Raw genomic sequence first — 15289 nt, forward strand, 5'->3', positions numbered from 1 at the left:
TGCTAATTCAGATATTTTGAGACGTAAGAAACGGTGTCTTCGTCGCGAGTGAAAAAGTCGTCTGTAGTTTTTGCCACTTTTCGAGTGATTTATCCCCGAAATTATCATTGTTTTAGCTAAATAAGTGCAAAATTGACGCTTGTTAACCTGTGGTAAGTGTTAGATTTGTCGTGCAATTCTCATTTCGGGTTGAAATCCGCGAAAAAACAAATCGCATCTCGTTCATCTCTGTGCTCAGCGACGACAAAGACAAAAGAAAATCAATAATTCATAAAGTGAAAAAGGGAAGTGCCGCACGAGTTTTCCCCGAGTGCGGAAGGACATGGCATGGCGATCAACAAAACATCCGGAAAAATTGTCGTCTCGAGCAAATTCGAGAGAAATCGAGAGAAAACAAATCTCATAAACGCATGAGAATGGACTTTGACCTCGAAAAGCTGTTATTTATGTGACGAACGAACGATTGTCAGCTGTGCAAGCAAAGTGCATGAAACTCTGTAGTTAGATGAAGTGATAAATTTTTTCTTATAAGTCGTGCATTGACGCAGGATTCTCAGTAGAAATTGTTCGTTTGGGTTTTTTGCTATGGAAAATGAGTCATCATCCTCGTTATCGTTAAATGAAACTGAAAAAAAGGGAGAAAACATGTTTATGCATGTACAATTGAAGAAAAATTGAAGGAAGGGAGAGAAAAGGAGACAAAGAATGATACGTGACTGAATGAATTTGTATTATGGAAGTGTTTTTGAAGAGTTTATGTCACACAAAGGACAAAAACACGACGATTTTTTGTCGCGTGTACTTTCGAGAGCTATTTTTAGACATTCAAAGTTCTAAAAATCAACTTTTTTGATCTCTGAACTCCTAAAATTAGCTTCTAAAAGTATTTATGGACTTCTTTTCTCAATTTTTTAAATCTTGAAGTGACTTGAAATGACGTCTTTAGCTATTTTAAGACTTTCTGAGCTCTAAAATGAAAATTTTTGATCCTTTGAACTACTGAAAGCCATCAAAAATTGCTTCAAAGAGCATTTTTGGATCTCAAATTTTCCATTTTCAAACTTTTAAAGCTCCAAAAGAGCATTTTTAAATCTCTTAAGTTCAAAAAAAGAACAAAAATTACATTTCAATCCCTTTTCAGAGTCTCAAAGCTTCAAAAAATTACAACATATGTCACACAAAGTCATCGTTCGAACATCAAATGTCTTCAAAAATGTCATTGAATGGTCTCTTCACCCGTAAATGAACTTGATCGACTTTTGCCATTACCTCCAGACTCTTGTCAATAAAGAATTCCGTGAATTTCGACGCTAACATTCCTCATTGAATACCTCATTTATACACATTTTCATCTCTATTGCAGTTCAAAAATTAAAAATAACGCATTCATTGCCATTTGCGTCGTCGTCGCAAACCGTAAACGAAAAAATGACGTGACTATTCCTATGCAAGCGATTGGTTGTTGTTGGAGGCTCGCCTGATAGATATATCGTACGACGTTCACGATAAATTTTGCTCGATCTACGACGGAATTACGACACCAACTAACACAAACAAACTTTAGCTGTTGGGTAACATCATTCTTTGTGATTGCCTTGTTTTTGCCAAGTCCGGCATTAAATTGTTGCAATTGATAACAATCAATTCTTATCTCCATCGATGAGATTCAAAAGCATTAACAGACGTCACAAATCACGTTGAGATGAAATTTCATAATTTTTTTCCCTTACCGAAAAAAAAATCTTCTCCGTCGTGCTTCAATTCATAAAAAAAAAGTTTCATTGAACAACTCGTTAAATATTTTTGCGACGATTTATTTTGAAGGTCTTCGTAAATAAATGTCGAGAGTGAAAGAATAGTTGAACAACACACCTCCCAAAAAGCAAAAAATCATCCGATTAACCATGTTTATTTACGTTGAACGAAGCGGCGACAACATGCGTGCGTATGTGATGATATGATAACGAGAATGTATTTCGAGGTCAATCGAATGAGGAAACAGTAGTAGAAAAGAAATACAAAAAAAAATCAAAATAAACACGAAAGTGACGTCAACGTAGTATTTTAGCGGCAATCCGGCATTATTTTGGTTCGTTTCAACTCGAAAGATCTTTAAAAATCTAATTTATCCTAATTTTATTTATTTTTTTAGACTTTATAGATGTCTTGAGACTCGTATTCAACATATTTACCATGAAAACAACTCATAAATTAATTTAAAAAAATGTGAATGGAGACACACCGCCGGTTTTTTTTATCATCTCCTATTCTTATAAGACTCGAAAAATAAAAAAAAAATAGTGCGTAGAAAAATTTTCGGCTAAAAAAATTATGTAACCCATACCCGAACTGATAATTGTCGCGAATTTTTATGACGCGTGGTACGTGCCCTTGGATTTTTTCCCAAATTATCAAGTTGTTTTTTTGTTCGAGTAGATTAGCGATTAGATTTTTTTTTTGAAAAGGTGTGTCTAAAACATTATTTTGTTTACGGATCGCGAAAAAAAATGTGTGTCGATCGTACGGAACAAAGCTTTGGCAGCAATTGCGTTGTTGTTTACTTTCCTTTGTTTTGTGTGGGGAGACGACGTGAGATGCGGCGTTGTAAACAACTTGATTGATTAATTATTGTTATGAATTTGTGTTAATGATGCTTCTGATATGGAGTTTTTTAATTAAAGAAGACAAATTGACGTTAGAAAGACTTGCGAAATGTGCTTTGATGACTTTTTTGTTCAGAGGTTTTTTAAAAAATGCTTGGTTTGGATTAATTAAAATGTTTTTTTGTGATCGACATTTCCATGAAAAGCTCAATTTTCTAAAAAAAAAAAAAAATTTTATTATTTTTTGAAAAAAAAATTTGTTCAAAACTTACCTTTCGCTTTCATTACAAACCTCTTGAAACTTCAAAAAAACTCGTTTCCGGCTAAAATTCTTAATATTTCCTCAGAATACTTTCTCATCTCATGACTTCCCGCTAATTCTGTCACATATCTACAATGAACAACGAAAAAAAATAATATTTACATTATTCAGCAGCAGGCAGATATTGTATAATTTATGCTTGTTTACGAATGTTTAAATATGTGAAGCAAAAGTGACGAAGGCCATCGTCTCAATTTTCATACGAAGCAAAATATGGCATGATAAGTTTGTAATAACTTGTGTGACTTGACTTTTTAATTGACTCTCAACCTGTCGATCTTAAAGTTGAGCTACGAGAACAAACTCAAGGCAAAATTCTGTAAAAAGTAACAAAAAAAATCTAAGTTCTAAACGAAAAATTACACGGAAACGATCTGAGCCAATTTTTCATGCGAATCCACGTTTTGGCTGCTGCCCTCAAAAGCGATCTTAGAATTCTTGGGCAAACATCCAACATTTTCACATATAATAAATTGTGAATAATTTTTAACCGCAATCCGCAATTTTGTCCTGCTGTTATGCAAAAATTTGAACAAGTAAAAACGTTTGAAGGGCATTTGTTTTGTTTTAGGTCATTGTCTTGTACGAAGGATTTTGATGAACCTCTTGAACTACCGTTTTGGGTTGTTTTGTCGCATAAATAGAAACAATAGACCGGTTTTTTGTTAGATTTCCGTGAAGAAACCTGTACGAACATGTGACACTTTGTCTTCGATTTTTACGTTTGACAAAGAAAAAGAGGCTCGTTTTGTCGATTTAAAGTAGATTTGGTTCAAAATTCGAATTTTTTTTATTTTTTGAATCCCGGATGAATTTTTTTAAGTAAAATTGAACACTTTTTGACCCATAAGTCGAGTACTTGAAGCTTCATGAAGACAAATTAGCTGCTTGATCATCGAGGCGACATGAAAATAACAACAACAACTTTCGTCATCGTCTCTGCCATACACCGCGCTGCCCGCTAATGCGTTTTAGATAAACAACTCAAGTATTTCTCTTCCTGTTGTTATTATAGTAAAACGTTGCTCATTGTATTTAGTGCCGAGAAATATATTAGATATGTAACGTTGTTGTTGTTGCGGCTAATAATGTGCATTTTAAAGCCGATCAAAAACAACAACAAATAAAGAGGTGTGAGCGCTATTGACTCACTAACAAAAATTTTGTTTACAAAAACCACTTATGGATTGTTTATTTTGATATTTGATATTAGATATTCAATTTATTGACGTAGAAATACTTGAAATTATCATACAATGGACTTTAAATTTGATTAAAAAACACTTCACGTCGCAATTTTTGATTAAAATTTACAAATTTCGTTAAATGTCAATTCAAAATTTGACCGTTAAAAATTTTCTGAATTTTTTTTTATGAATTTTTTTTAAAGATTTTCCTTTCCAATACGGATTTTGATTAAAATTTACAAATTTTGTTAAATGTCAATTCAAAATTTGACCGTTAAATTTTCTTGAATTTTTTTTTATGAAATTTTTTCATAAAATTTTCCTTTCCAATCGGATTTCAGGTATTTTATTTACAATTTTTAATATGACATGACGTCTCTCATATACACAACTTAACTTGTCGTAGATTATTGTAGAGTAAACATCGAACGACACAATTATTGCCTTGGATCCGAACAACCAACCATGTGTTCGTTCATTTCGTTCGCTGTATTTGTAGATACTACTTCACGAAATAAAAAAAAATCATCGTGTAGTAAAATAAATTTATGTACGACGATCGGCTCGGTTGAATATAATAAAATTTCCTTTGTTAATTTCATTCAGTTTTACACGAGAAGCCGGTTGAGAAAGATGTCACTTTAGAAAAAAATGTGAGCAAAAAAAAAGACTCATTGAGAAAAATAAAAAAAAATATTTTGAAGACAGAAAAAAATATAAATAAATAGAAAAATATTTTAAAAGTGAAGATTTTTCTAGAAACAAATAAAAAAAATTTATTTGAATGAAAATTGAAATGAAAAATAAAAAAAAAATTAATAAAATAGAAAAATTGCATAACTTTCAATCATTACAAAAAAAATAATAATAACATACAATTAAATTATAAACACGTAAATTGCAAATAAGGAACCAAATTGCAAAAAAAAACTTGAATAAAGCAATATTTGTGGTTAACATCAAGTTATAAAAAAAGCCTCAAAGCAAAAAATTGAACAATTTAAAAAAAAAAATTACAAAGGAAATTTTTTTGCATTAAAGGTACGTAAAAAAACATTAGTTTACAGAACGTTAAAACCATGCTAAAGCTCATTAGTAGCGGATTAGTATTTATTCACTGACGTGAAAGTGAACGTTATTACAGCTGACTCGAATGGAGTTCGAATAGCAAATCAACATACACAAAAAAAAAACAATTATGGCAAGACGTGTGTGACCTATTTTGCAGCTTTTGTCTGATATTTTTTGCTAAATTTTGTCAAAACTCGGTTCGCATGATGAATTTTCTACCGGTTTTGAGCCATTTTTGGGTAGTCAGTTGACGATCGGCAAGTTGATTGTTGCTTGTTATTATTAAAATTTGTATTTCTTGGATGACTGCCCGTTTCGAAAATACAATTGTTTCTGTTTTGCGAATATCATCACAGGCAGATTTTTGATACAAATGTACAATTAGTGATCAACAATGCAAAAAAAAAGTTATTTTTGGATTTCGTGATGAATGTTTAGCGAAGGTCCTTTTTAAGTCTTCGAAAACACAATTTTCGAAAATTTGAATTTCGAATTCGAAAATTTGAATTTCGAAATCAATATTCAAACAAGATTGTTGCTAAGCAGAATAAAATCATTTAACGAGAATTTCTCACCTGATCAAAGTCTGAATCGCAATGCACTTTGCCCTCCTTCGCCGTATCGCACGCAGACTACAGCAAAATAAAATTTATCTCGTTGAAAATTCGTTCACGTCTCCCACATGTTTTGCATCGTCAACATCAACACACAAGTCCCGCCAAATAACAAATGCCATGCCTTTGCCAGCGATGACGATCGTCGACAACTGTTCGTTGCAACAAACAAAAAACAATCCGCTTCAAGTGCAAGGTCAAGTTCGTTTTTGCATTAATTTTTCATCGAAATCGAGTCTAATTGCTTGGCGTTCTACTAAATTAATTATTTAATGATGTTGATCTAATATTTAGTTATTTAAATCGAATAAACGTCGATCGGTCAAAACCTTTTTCGATACTCGAAGTGTTAAAAATTGAGTAATGTTCCAGTTTTTGAACGATTTATAGGCAAATGTATGTAAATCGAGGCAGAATTGACAACGACTAATAATAAAACAATATTTAGTTGTAAACAAGTCATCAGTTGAATTTATATTTAATTCCGAGTGTCTTATCTTCGAGTCAAATGTTTTGACGACGATTATAAAGAAGGTTGTTTACCGACACAATCTCGTGTCTCTCTCGTGCAAAGAGACGATTTCACGTGTAAAATACGTTAGGAAGTTATGAGAGAACGAATGTGGGATTAACGTTGCTTCCTTATTATTTTATTTATAAATTTATATGAACTAAAAACCTGATTTCTAATGCAATATTAACAATTACGAACTAATTTCGAACATTAAAAATTTTCATTTTGCGAAAATTGTATTGAAATTACTCATTTTCGAAAAATATTTACAAATTTTCGAAAATTCGCAATTATTATCGAAAATTTGTAATTTTTTTTCGAAAATGAGTAATTTCAATGCGAATTTCGCAAATTTTCATTCAGTAAATAAACTGAATCACGTCAACAAGAATAAAAACTATCACTCATCCAATAAAAATTATGTTCGGATTGCGTGTTCTTTCGTGGATTATTTCTTTCTACCATGGCGACGTTTCATATTTTTTCGTATAAAAATAGCACAAATTTGATGTCATTTACCTTGCAAGTAATTAACTCAAAGAAAAAATTCAACAAAAATTCAGTAAAATTACGAAAAAAAAGTCATTCGAATATCTTTCAACGTTTAAGTCGACAAACTCGATAATGACGCAATTGCCCAAGATGACTCAAGAAATCCAGAACAAATCTGATAAACACTTAAAATTAACGCAAGAGGCACAAAATGTGTGTTAAAGTAGAACACAATTTTTTTTCCGATGCCGACGAGAAATCACGAGAAAACAGAAGAAGAACGAGAAAGACGAAAAGAAGAGGAGTCCAAAGTTCATTCAGTGCGTTCACTTTTTTAACAGAAAAAAAAGTCAAATGACAAAAAAAAAAAGTGAAACTAATCATTTTTTTCCTGCAATTCTAAACAAAACTCGTGTCTTGTCAAAAATGTCACATTTTTCGAATGATTTTTTTGTCATGATGAATTGCTCATCGTTTTAAATTAAATTATTTATAAATACATGGCGGCTTTGGCGATCTGCCCGTGTGTTTTTTGAAATTTCCATAAGAAGCATTTTCAGTTACATTTTCTGTGGAGGAGGATTTTGTGCATGACTTTCATGCTTTTTGATGATGATCATTTAATTTTTTTTTTTGAAAATATTTTAATTTCGAAATTTTTCGAAAATTTGTAATTTCGAAATTTTTTTCGAAAATCAATTTTTTTCAATTGTAAATTTTTTGATGAGACAAAGAACGTGTAAATTCTGTAAAAGCTTATCTCGTATCTCAAACGAAAAAACAAAAAGCCACGAGAATGAACATTCAACCGATAAAAATTAGGTCGATTGTGGCCTCCAAATGTGATAAGATAGCAATTGGATGAACATTGAACCATATTTCAAAGTCAATAAACGTCAATGAGGACATCTCTTGTACCATTTTTGGGTTCATTGAAGTTTCTCTCGACCTTTGAGCGCACAACGAAAGCCCTCTTGACAACAAAATCCACTCGATTTCAATTTCATACCAACTTCGACGTCACGTAATGGCGTGATATATCTCACAAAAACTACCTTCCGCATACGATATCGACTGTTTATCCATTCCCGAGCGACTTCATAGACACTCGTCGGTTGTACATTTGCATGCGATATGCGAAAATATAGCGTGATTCGTGGTCTGTTGTGTTGGGGAAACATCATACGATAGTAAAGCAGTAAGAAATTGGACAAAAAATACCGTGCGCAATGTTTGTGTTTGATATCAATTTCATCATCAGAAAAGAAATTCAGTGTTCGTTTGTGAGTTATGTCGTTTAGAAGTCATTTTTATAGGCGCTGAGTCATAATTTCAACGTGGTATGTAATAATTAACGCACTTAATTACCGACTGGAGCGATAAAAATGCAAAAAAGTAAAGTCAATGGACTTCCGACCTACGCCAATATTGACGGATTTCACTCTCCGATACTTTTCCGTGCAATAACAAACGTTGATTAACAAACAATTTGCAAGTAAAGTCACGTTACATCGCCGACTGTAAAAGTTGAATGAAATCGAAACACCTGTTTTCAATGCCGAATCCCCGTGATTGCAATTTTCTAACTAATTTTTTTCTTATTTTTTCTCATTTTAGGATTTCACAAGACGGAACAAGAGGAAATATCTGTGATTTTGTTCAGTTATCAATATTTTAGAGACAAACTGTGATCGATTCGTAAGGCACACACCCGATATTGATCAAACCAACATCGAACCAACACACACAAAAAAATCGAAACCATGAATAGTATTGTCAAAGTTTTCAGTAATTTTAAGGATTTCTACAATGAAATAAACGGAGCCACACTCACGGGTGCCATAGATGTAATTGCTGTCGAACAACCCGATGGCTCGTATCAGTGTTCGCCATTTCACGTGCGCTTCGGGAAACTCGGAGTGCTTCGAAGTCGCGAAAAAATCGTCGATATCGAGGTAAATGGCGAACCAGTTGACATTCACATGAAATTAGGAGAATCGGGAGAAGCATTTTTCGTCGAGGAAGTCTCGGAAGACGATTTGGAAGTATTGCCCGAGCATATGGCAACATCGCCGATTCCTACAAGTGAATTTGAGAAGAATTATGAGTAAGTTTTTTTACCTTAAATTTCGTTTTGAACGATTTTTTGATGAAAATTTATGTTACAGTAGTGCTAATAACGATAATAAAGATAGTAATAGTAATGCAACCACCGTAAATACGCTACAAATACCAAAGCCTCGTCGAAATTCAATCGATTTAACATCCAATGGTGATAGTAATAGTTTATTAAAAGTAGAGGATGCGGAAAAAGCAACTCTCAAATACGAAAATCAAATGAGTGATTATGTGACACGAAGGTAAGTGCCTCGAAAAATCAATATTTTTCAATTTTTTATATTAATTTTTTTAATTTTTCAACAGACACACAGATATGGGAGCAATTCGTCCTGATTTGTCAGCCACAAAACGTGAATATACGACACAAAAATTGCGTGAAGAATGGCAAGCGGAACAAGATCAGCTCCAACAGATACAAGAAACGATAAAAGCCAACGAAGAATTGGATGAAAATAAGCATTTCCGCCCCATTGAAACGGAAGATTCAACTCCAAAGGCAGAAATTATCGGAGATTCTGAAGTTTGGCCCGTTGTAGCAGGCACGGAAGAGAACAAACAAGATCCCAAAATGAAGAAAAAGCGTCGCAAGAAGAGTGTTTTGAAGAAAAAGAATCAAGCGCAACGTAAAAATTCGGCTTCGAGCGGAAGTACACATGATGACGTCGAACAAGATACCCTTTCGGTATCCATTTCCAACACAACGCTCTCTTCGTCGACAGATTCAACGCCCCCGAATTCGGGAGATGTAATTGATGTTGCTTCAACGCCCGAAGATTCCGTAAAAGAACCCCTTAAAGAGCCCGAAACCCCGAATCGTGTAAGGGAATTGGATTTGCATTTCTTCAGCGATACAGAAGTTCAAAGCGGATTAAGTCCCCGCGGATCGCGCCCATCGACACCCATTCAGAGCGATACGGAATTCGAAGTTTCGCAACGTGAAAAGAACGATGACAGCATGTCAAACTCTGCGTCATGGAAATGGGGCGAACTTCCAACGCAACCCGAAGAAATCCCCGGACAAACGAAAGAAGATGCGAAACAGGCACAACGCAACTCGATGCTCGGAGGAATGTTTAGTTTTATGAAACAAGGCAGAAAATTAAGGAAACACAATCCTGAAGGGCTTTATTTGGAAGATTTGGAAAACGAAGATATCGATCCAGAAGTTGCTGCTTTATATTTTCCGCAACATCAAAGACGCGTGAGTGCAGCAAAAGACGTTGAAGGTAAGGGCGAAGATGATCGCGAAAGCGGAAATGGAACGTCAGTACCTCAAAGCCCAACATCGATGGAAGGATTGAAAAGCTTGGATAGCGATTATGACGAAGGAAAACATTCTGCACTCGATTTTGTTGCAATTTCGCTATGCGGCGGGTTGGAAAAGGGAAATCCAACCGAAGAAGAGTTCAAGAAACATCAATTACAATTTGCTGATGTAAGTAAAAGACTTTTTTCATGACTTTAAGACCTGTAACTAACAATCATCAATTTGAAACTCATTGTAATTAACTTTTTCCGTACAAAAAAAAAATGTAGATTTGTCAAGATCCGGCGATATTTGCATCTCCTAACCTCGTAGTTCGTCTTAACGGGAAGTATTATAGTTGGACAGTTGCGTGTCCCATAGTCATGACATTAATCATCTACCAAAAACCCCTACCAAGTGTAAGTTTCTTGTCTCTCAAAAAAAAAAAAGTTAAATTTTTAATAAAAAAAAAAAAATTTTTTTCAACAGGATGTTTGTCAACAACTCGACAAATTAACGAAAGAACAAAAGGAACGCGAAAAATCGAGCGATGAAGAAGCAAATGCCAACGAAAAAGCATCAGGAAGTTATAGTTGGTGGAATTGGCGACGAAGCGGAAGTCAATCTGTTAGTTCAGCACAACCTCCGACATCTTCTTCGTTGCCCGAAGCTCGTGTCTTGTCAAAATCTGTGGGAGATAGCAATTTAGCAGTTGGAACACAAACTTCGCGTGCAAATACGCCCGATGACAACAGTTTATTGCAAATTAGCGAGAAATCCAATAGCAATGTGAAGCAAAATGACTCGTACAACGCAAGCATGAGCAGTTCAAATGACAGTTTCGACGGCACAAAGTTGAATGACACGAGCTACATTAATTCGAGTCTTGGAACAACGCTCGGCGATGAGCAACAATCAAACGAAAAGTATCGGAAATCGTTGAGACTTACTTCGAAACAAATTGTAAGTCAATTTTTTTGATAAATTTAATGCTTGGTTTGAATTAATTGGAATTTTTGAATGATAAAAATTCATTTTTAACCTATTTTCATGAAAATTTGAACCTGAAAAATTTAAGAAATTAAAAATAAAAAACTCTAAAATGATAAAATTTTTTTCGAGAAAAATTGAACCTGAAAATTTAAAAAATTAAAAATAAAAAATTATGAAAATTCATTTCTTACCTTTTTTATGAAAAATTCAACCTAAAAATTTAAAAAACTTAAAAATAAAAAATTATAAATTATTATAAATTAATTTCTTACCATTTTTTCAGGAAAAATTGAACCTCAAATCAGGCCAAAACGAAGTCGTTTTCAGCGTAACGACAGCTTATCAGGGCACATCTCGTTGCAAATGTTACTTATTCAAATGGAAGTACAACGATAAAGTCGTCATTTCCGACATCGATGGAACCATCACGCGTTCAGATGTTTTGGGACACATTCTCCCGATGGTTGGAAAAGATTGGGCTCAATTTGGCGTTGCACAGTTATTCAGTAAAATCGAACAAAATGGTTACAAATTGTTGTATCTGTCGGCACGTGCAATTGGACAATCCCGCGCTACCCGAGAATATCTCCGATCAATTCGTCAAGGCAACGTTAAATTGCCTGATGGACCATTGTTGCTCAATCCAACGTCTTTGATCTCCGCCTTCCATCGCGAAGTAATCGAACGCAAACCCGAACAATTCAAAATCGCCTGTTTGAGTGACATTCAGGCTTTGTTCCCTGATAAAAATCCGTTTTATGCTGGATATGGCAATAGAATCAACGTAAGTTTTTGAATTTTTTTCAATCAAATTTGAAATTTATTATTTTTTTTTTATTTTAGGATGTTTGGGCATACCGTGCAGTTGGAATCCCCATCATGCGTATCTTTACGATCAACACGAAGGGAGAGCTCAAACACGAATTGACACAAACATTCCAATCATCGTAAGTATTTTTGAATTTTTATATAAATTTCTTGACTAAAAACGCATGAAATTGGTTCAAAATGTAAAAAACTAACAAAAAAATGCACTAACATCCATTAATACTAACGGCTTTGACGCTCGTGCTTCCTTAAACTTTACTTTACAAGGCTCGTACATGACTGAGTTCTCCCGTTCTTTAACTAAATTGTTTCCTTTAATGTTTCTCTCTCGTAATTTGGGGTTTCTTCAATTCAGCAACTTTTGAGCGCTCAATTTTTGCTGAATTGGATTCACTGCTGAATTCGAAAGTTTTTCTAAATTTTACTTAAAAATAATTATTTCTTTAGGTTTTTAAAGAAAATTTTGTTAAATTCTTTTTTTTTCTTTCTTTTTTTTTGATTTTATATTATTTCGTCTCCCAACCGTCTTCGACACACCCGAAAAAAATTGTAAATAAAAAAATAGTTATGCCGGTCAATCGTTAGTTGCCGATGATATTTTCCCAAAGACTGTTCGACATTTGGATAGTTTTTGCGAATCTGAGGACAGTTGTTTTGGTAGCAATACAGGCAACAATTCCGATGATGAAGGGGACGACGACTTACAATTTGGCGAATTTGAGTACTGAATCATGACTCCCAAACCTGATATTAGATAAAAATGCAACGATTGTGATGATAAAATTTTTTACGATAAAAAGTGATTTTATAGATTTTTAAGAAAAGTCAATCTAGTCTCCAACTAGGCTCTTAGCTATATAGAAAAAAAAACGCTTCGGCAGAAAATTCAACGGTAAGCCTGGTTTTTGGGACTTTAGATCATGTCACTTCATCATCATAATCGTTTTCGCTCATTGAAACTCATTATCCGATTGCTTGACCTTGAACTGACCTTGGGGGAAAACGCGACATTGACTGACCTTGAACTTTTTTTTTGTATATTTTGTAGATATTTTTTTGATTTTCATGCATTTTTCGATCATTTCATTTGAATTAAACGCGTTTTCAGCTGATATTCAGCGCAATTCAGCAAATTTTTAATTTAATTTTTTTTTTTAATTTTTCAGATATTGTGGCATGGCGTATATTGTGGATCAATTATTTCCGCCATTACATAGTGAAGAAAGTGTCGAGGATATTGAGTATTCAAGCTTCAACTATTGGCGTGATCCCGTTGCTGAATTGGTAGATATCGATTTGAATATTTCAAATCCGTCGCCAAGTACTTCGGGAACCGCAACTCCGACAAACTTGAATGCAAGTCAAGTGCTGAGCAACAAATCGTTGCCAACTATTCCGGAAAACGTTAAAGTTTAAACGTTAATCAGGATCTCATGTGTTTTTTCTCAGCAAATGTTTGTTATTTACACAGATAAAAGAAAAAGATTCAAACAAAAAGCAGGACTTTTTATTTTTTTACTCTACTTAAAATAAAATTAGTCTTTCAGTTGAAAAATTATGTAAAAAAAGCAGCTGAATTGCTTTTCAAAAGTTGCTGAATTCGAAATTTGTATTCAGCAACTACTTTTTGAATGCTTTAACTTATTCAGCAACTTGTTTTATCGCCGCTGAATTGGAAAAAAATGTATTTATGACTGATTTCGTTGCTACTTTCACTCAATAAAAATGCCAAGATGCTTTAAAAATATGGAAACTATTAAAAAATAAATATCAAATAAAATATTTTAGGAATAAAAAATAAAACGTAGTTAAATATTAATAAAAAATTCACTAAAAATAAATAAAAATCAGGAAATATCGTTTTAAGTTAAAATTAGTACAAATTTGCTTTATAAGACCAATTTTAGTTTTTTTTAAGTTCTATTAAAAATAGAAAATATTATTATTATGAGTTACTGATGAATTACAAGTTATCAATTTTTTTTCTTCTTTTAATTTTAATTTTATTTTAAATATTTATTAAGTGATAAATTCATGAATTATGCGTTTTAAATGTAAGAAAGACAAAATGTTACTATTCAATAAAAAATAAAAAAAAATAATCAATATTTATTCGTAAGCCTTATTGTGAAAAAAAAGAAAGACAAGCAAGCTTCAGATCGAATGTGCTTTTAACTTATATTCAATGGCTACATGCAAAAAATTAAGAAAGAATAAATGTAATAATTTTAAAAATATTTTTTTTTATTTTTTTTCATAAAAATATGAATTCAGTTTCTAAACTAATCGGAATCATCTTGATCCATGGCTTCTTCTCCGTCTTCTTTTTCCATCTCCTCATTTTCGTCATTTTTCTCAACTTTTTTGCCCTTTTTCTTGTCCTTCTTCTTCTTTGGTGCCTTTTTCTTCGCAACTTTTCCATTCGCATTCGGTCTTTCCTTGATAACTTCGAATCCGCTATCTTTAATCCAGCAACACTCGATATTGAGTCTAAATTCCGCCATTTGTTTCGACACGAGTTTCAGGATTTTCGCTTGTTCCGGCGTCAAAACTTGTCCTTCCTTACACACTAAAAACTCTTTGTACAACGTCACGATGCCCTTTTCCAATTTTGTTGGCATTCCAAGAACTGTTCTCAGATGCGGTTCCATAGCATGCGAAAATTCAGGCAAAGGTCCGGCAGGAAGTAAAACTGTTTCAGTTGCTTTGAATCCGGAACGCGCGTAATCTGATTCGCTGTAATTGTCGAACCATTCGAGGACTGTATCCCGAGCGCGATTTGTGAATAAAAGCCCGCATTGTCCTGTGAGACGATCTGTGAGCTCGTTGAGAGTTTTTATCTGATCGGCATCGTCGTTGTCGATGAAATTCTTCAAACCGACTTGCATGACGCGATTTTTGCCAAAGAAGAAACGCGAATCTTTCCATTCCGTGCGAACTTCTTTGAGTTTGGCATTTCGCATGTTTTCGACGGAAAAGAGGAAAATGTTGTCGTATTTCGTGCAACACGATTGGATGTCTTCGATAATCTGTTGTTTCATTCCAACACCTTTTTTATCCGTCTTTGTGAGGGAAACTATGAAAATTTGGAAAATAATTTAAATTTTTTGAAGGTTTTTCGATAAATTAAAAACTTACTCTTCTTATCCCGTTTTGATCGAGGCATTTTAAAATGTTTTCTGTTCTCTGTTCAACAGTAAATTGTAAAAAATCCTTGAATTTTAAGAGTTTTTGTGAATTTTGAGCTCCAAAATAAAACCTCGTGGGTAAATAGTTTGTGAGTCGTATGAAATTGATA

The 15289-nt window shown here is 33.5% G+C and overlaps 2 protein-coding genes across 7 annotated transcripts; one reads left to right on the plus strand and one right to left on the minus strand.

Annotated features, from left to right (window-relative positions):
* The first annotated feature begins 27 nt into the window (after positions 1–27).
* LOC134832334 (phosphatidate phosphatase LPIN3) lies at positions 28–14242 on the plus strand. 6 transcript variants are annotated; one of them, XR_010162061.1, is made up of 10 exons: positions 28–152; positions 8421–8910; positions 8972–9163; positions 9228–10359; positions 10461–10589; positions 10660–11133; positions 11447–11947; positions 12007–12110; positions 12557–12883; positions 13158–13295. XR_010162061.1 is itself a non-coding variant. In XM_063846318.1 (9 exons), exons 2-9 carry the CDS (start codon positions 8567–8569, stop codon positions 13405–13407), a joined length of 3126 nt encoding a protein of 1041 aa, XP_063702388.1. In that variant the 5' UTR covers positions 28–152; positions 8421–8566; the 3' UTR covers positions 13408–14242. The 6 variants fall into 6 exon arrangements, 5 of the variants coding, with proteins under 5 accessions (XP_063702388.1, XP_063702391.1, XP_063702393.1 ...); XM_063846318.1 differs by lacking the exon at positions 12557–12883 and having other exon boundaries at positions 13158–14242; XM_063846321.1 differs by lacking the exon at positions 12557–12883 and having other exon boundaries at positions 8975–9163; positions 13158–14242.
* On the minus strand, positions 14210–15271 carry LOC134832335 (mRNA turnover protein 4 homolog). The gene is made up of 2 exons (XM_063846324.1): positions 15130–15271; positions 14210–15067 (listed from the first exon to the last, which is right to left on the minus strand). Exons 1-2 carry the CDS (start codon positions 15155–15157, stop codon positions 14274–14276), a joined length of 822 nt encoding a protein of 273 aa, XP_063702394.1. The 5' UTR covers positions 15158–15271; the 3' UTR covers positions 14210–14273.
* Positions 15272–15289: the final 18 nt, after the last annotated feature.

Source organism: Culicoides brevitarsis, chromosome 2 (genome assembly GCF_036172545.1).
Source record: "Culicoides brevitarsis isolate CSIRO-B50_1 chromosome 2, AGI_CSIRO_Cbre_v1, whole genome shotgun sequence".
NCBI lineage: Eukaryota > Metazoa > Arthropoda > Insecta > Diptera > Ceratopogonidae > Culicoides > Culicoides brevitarsis.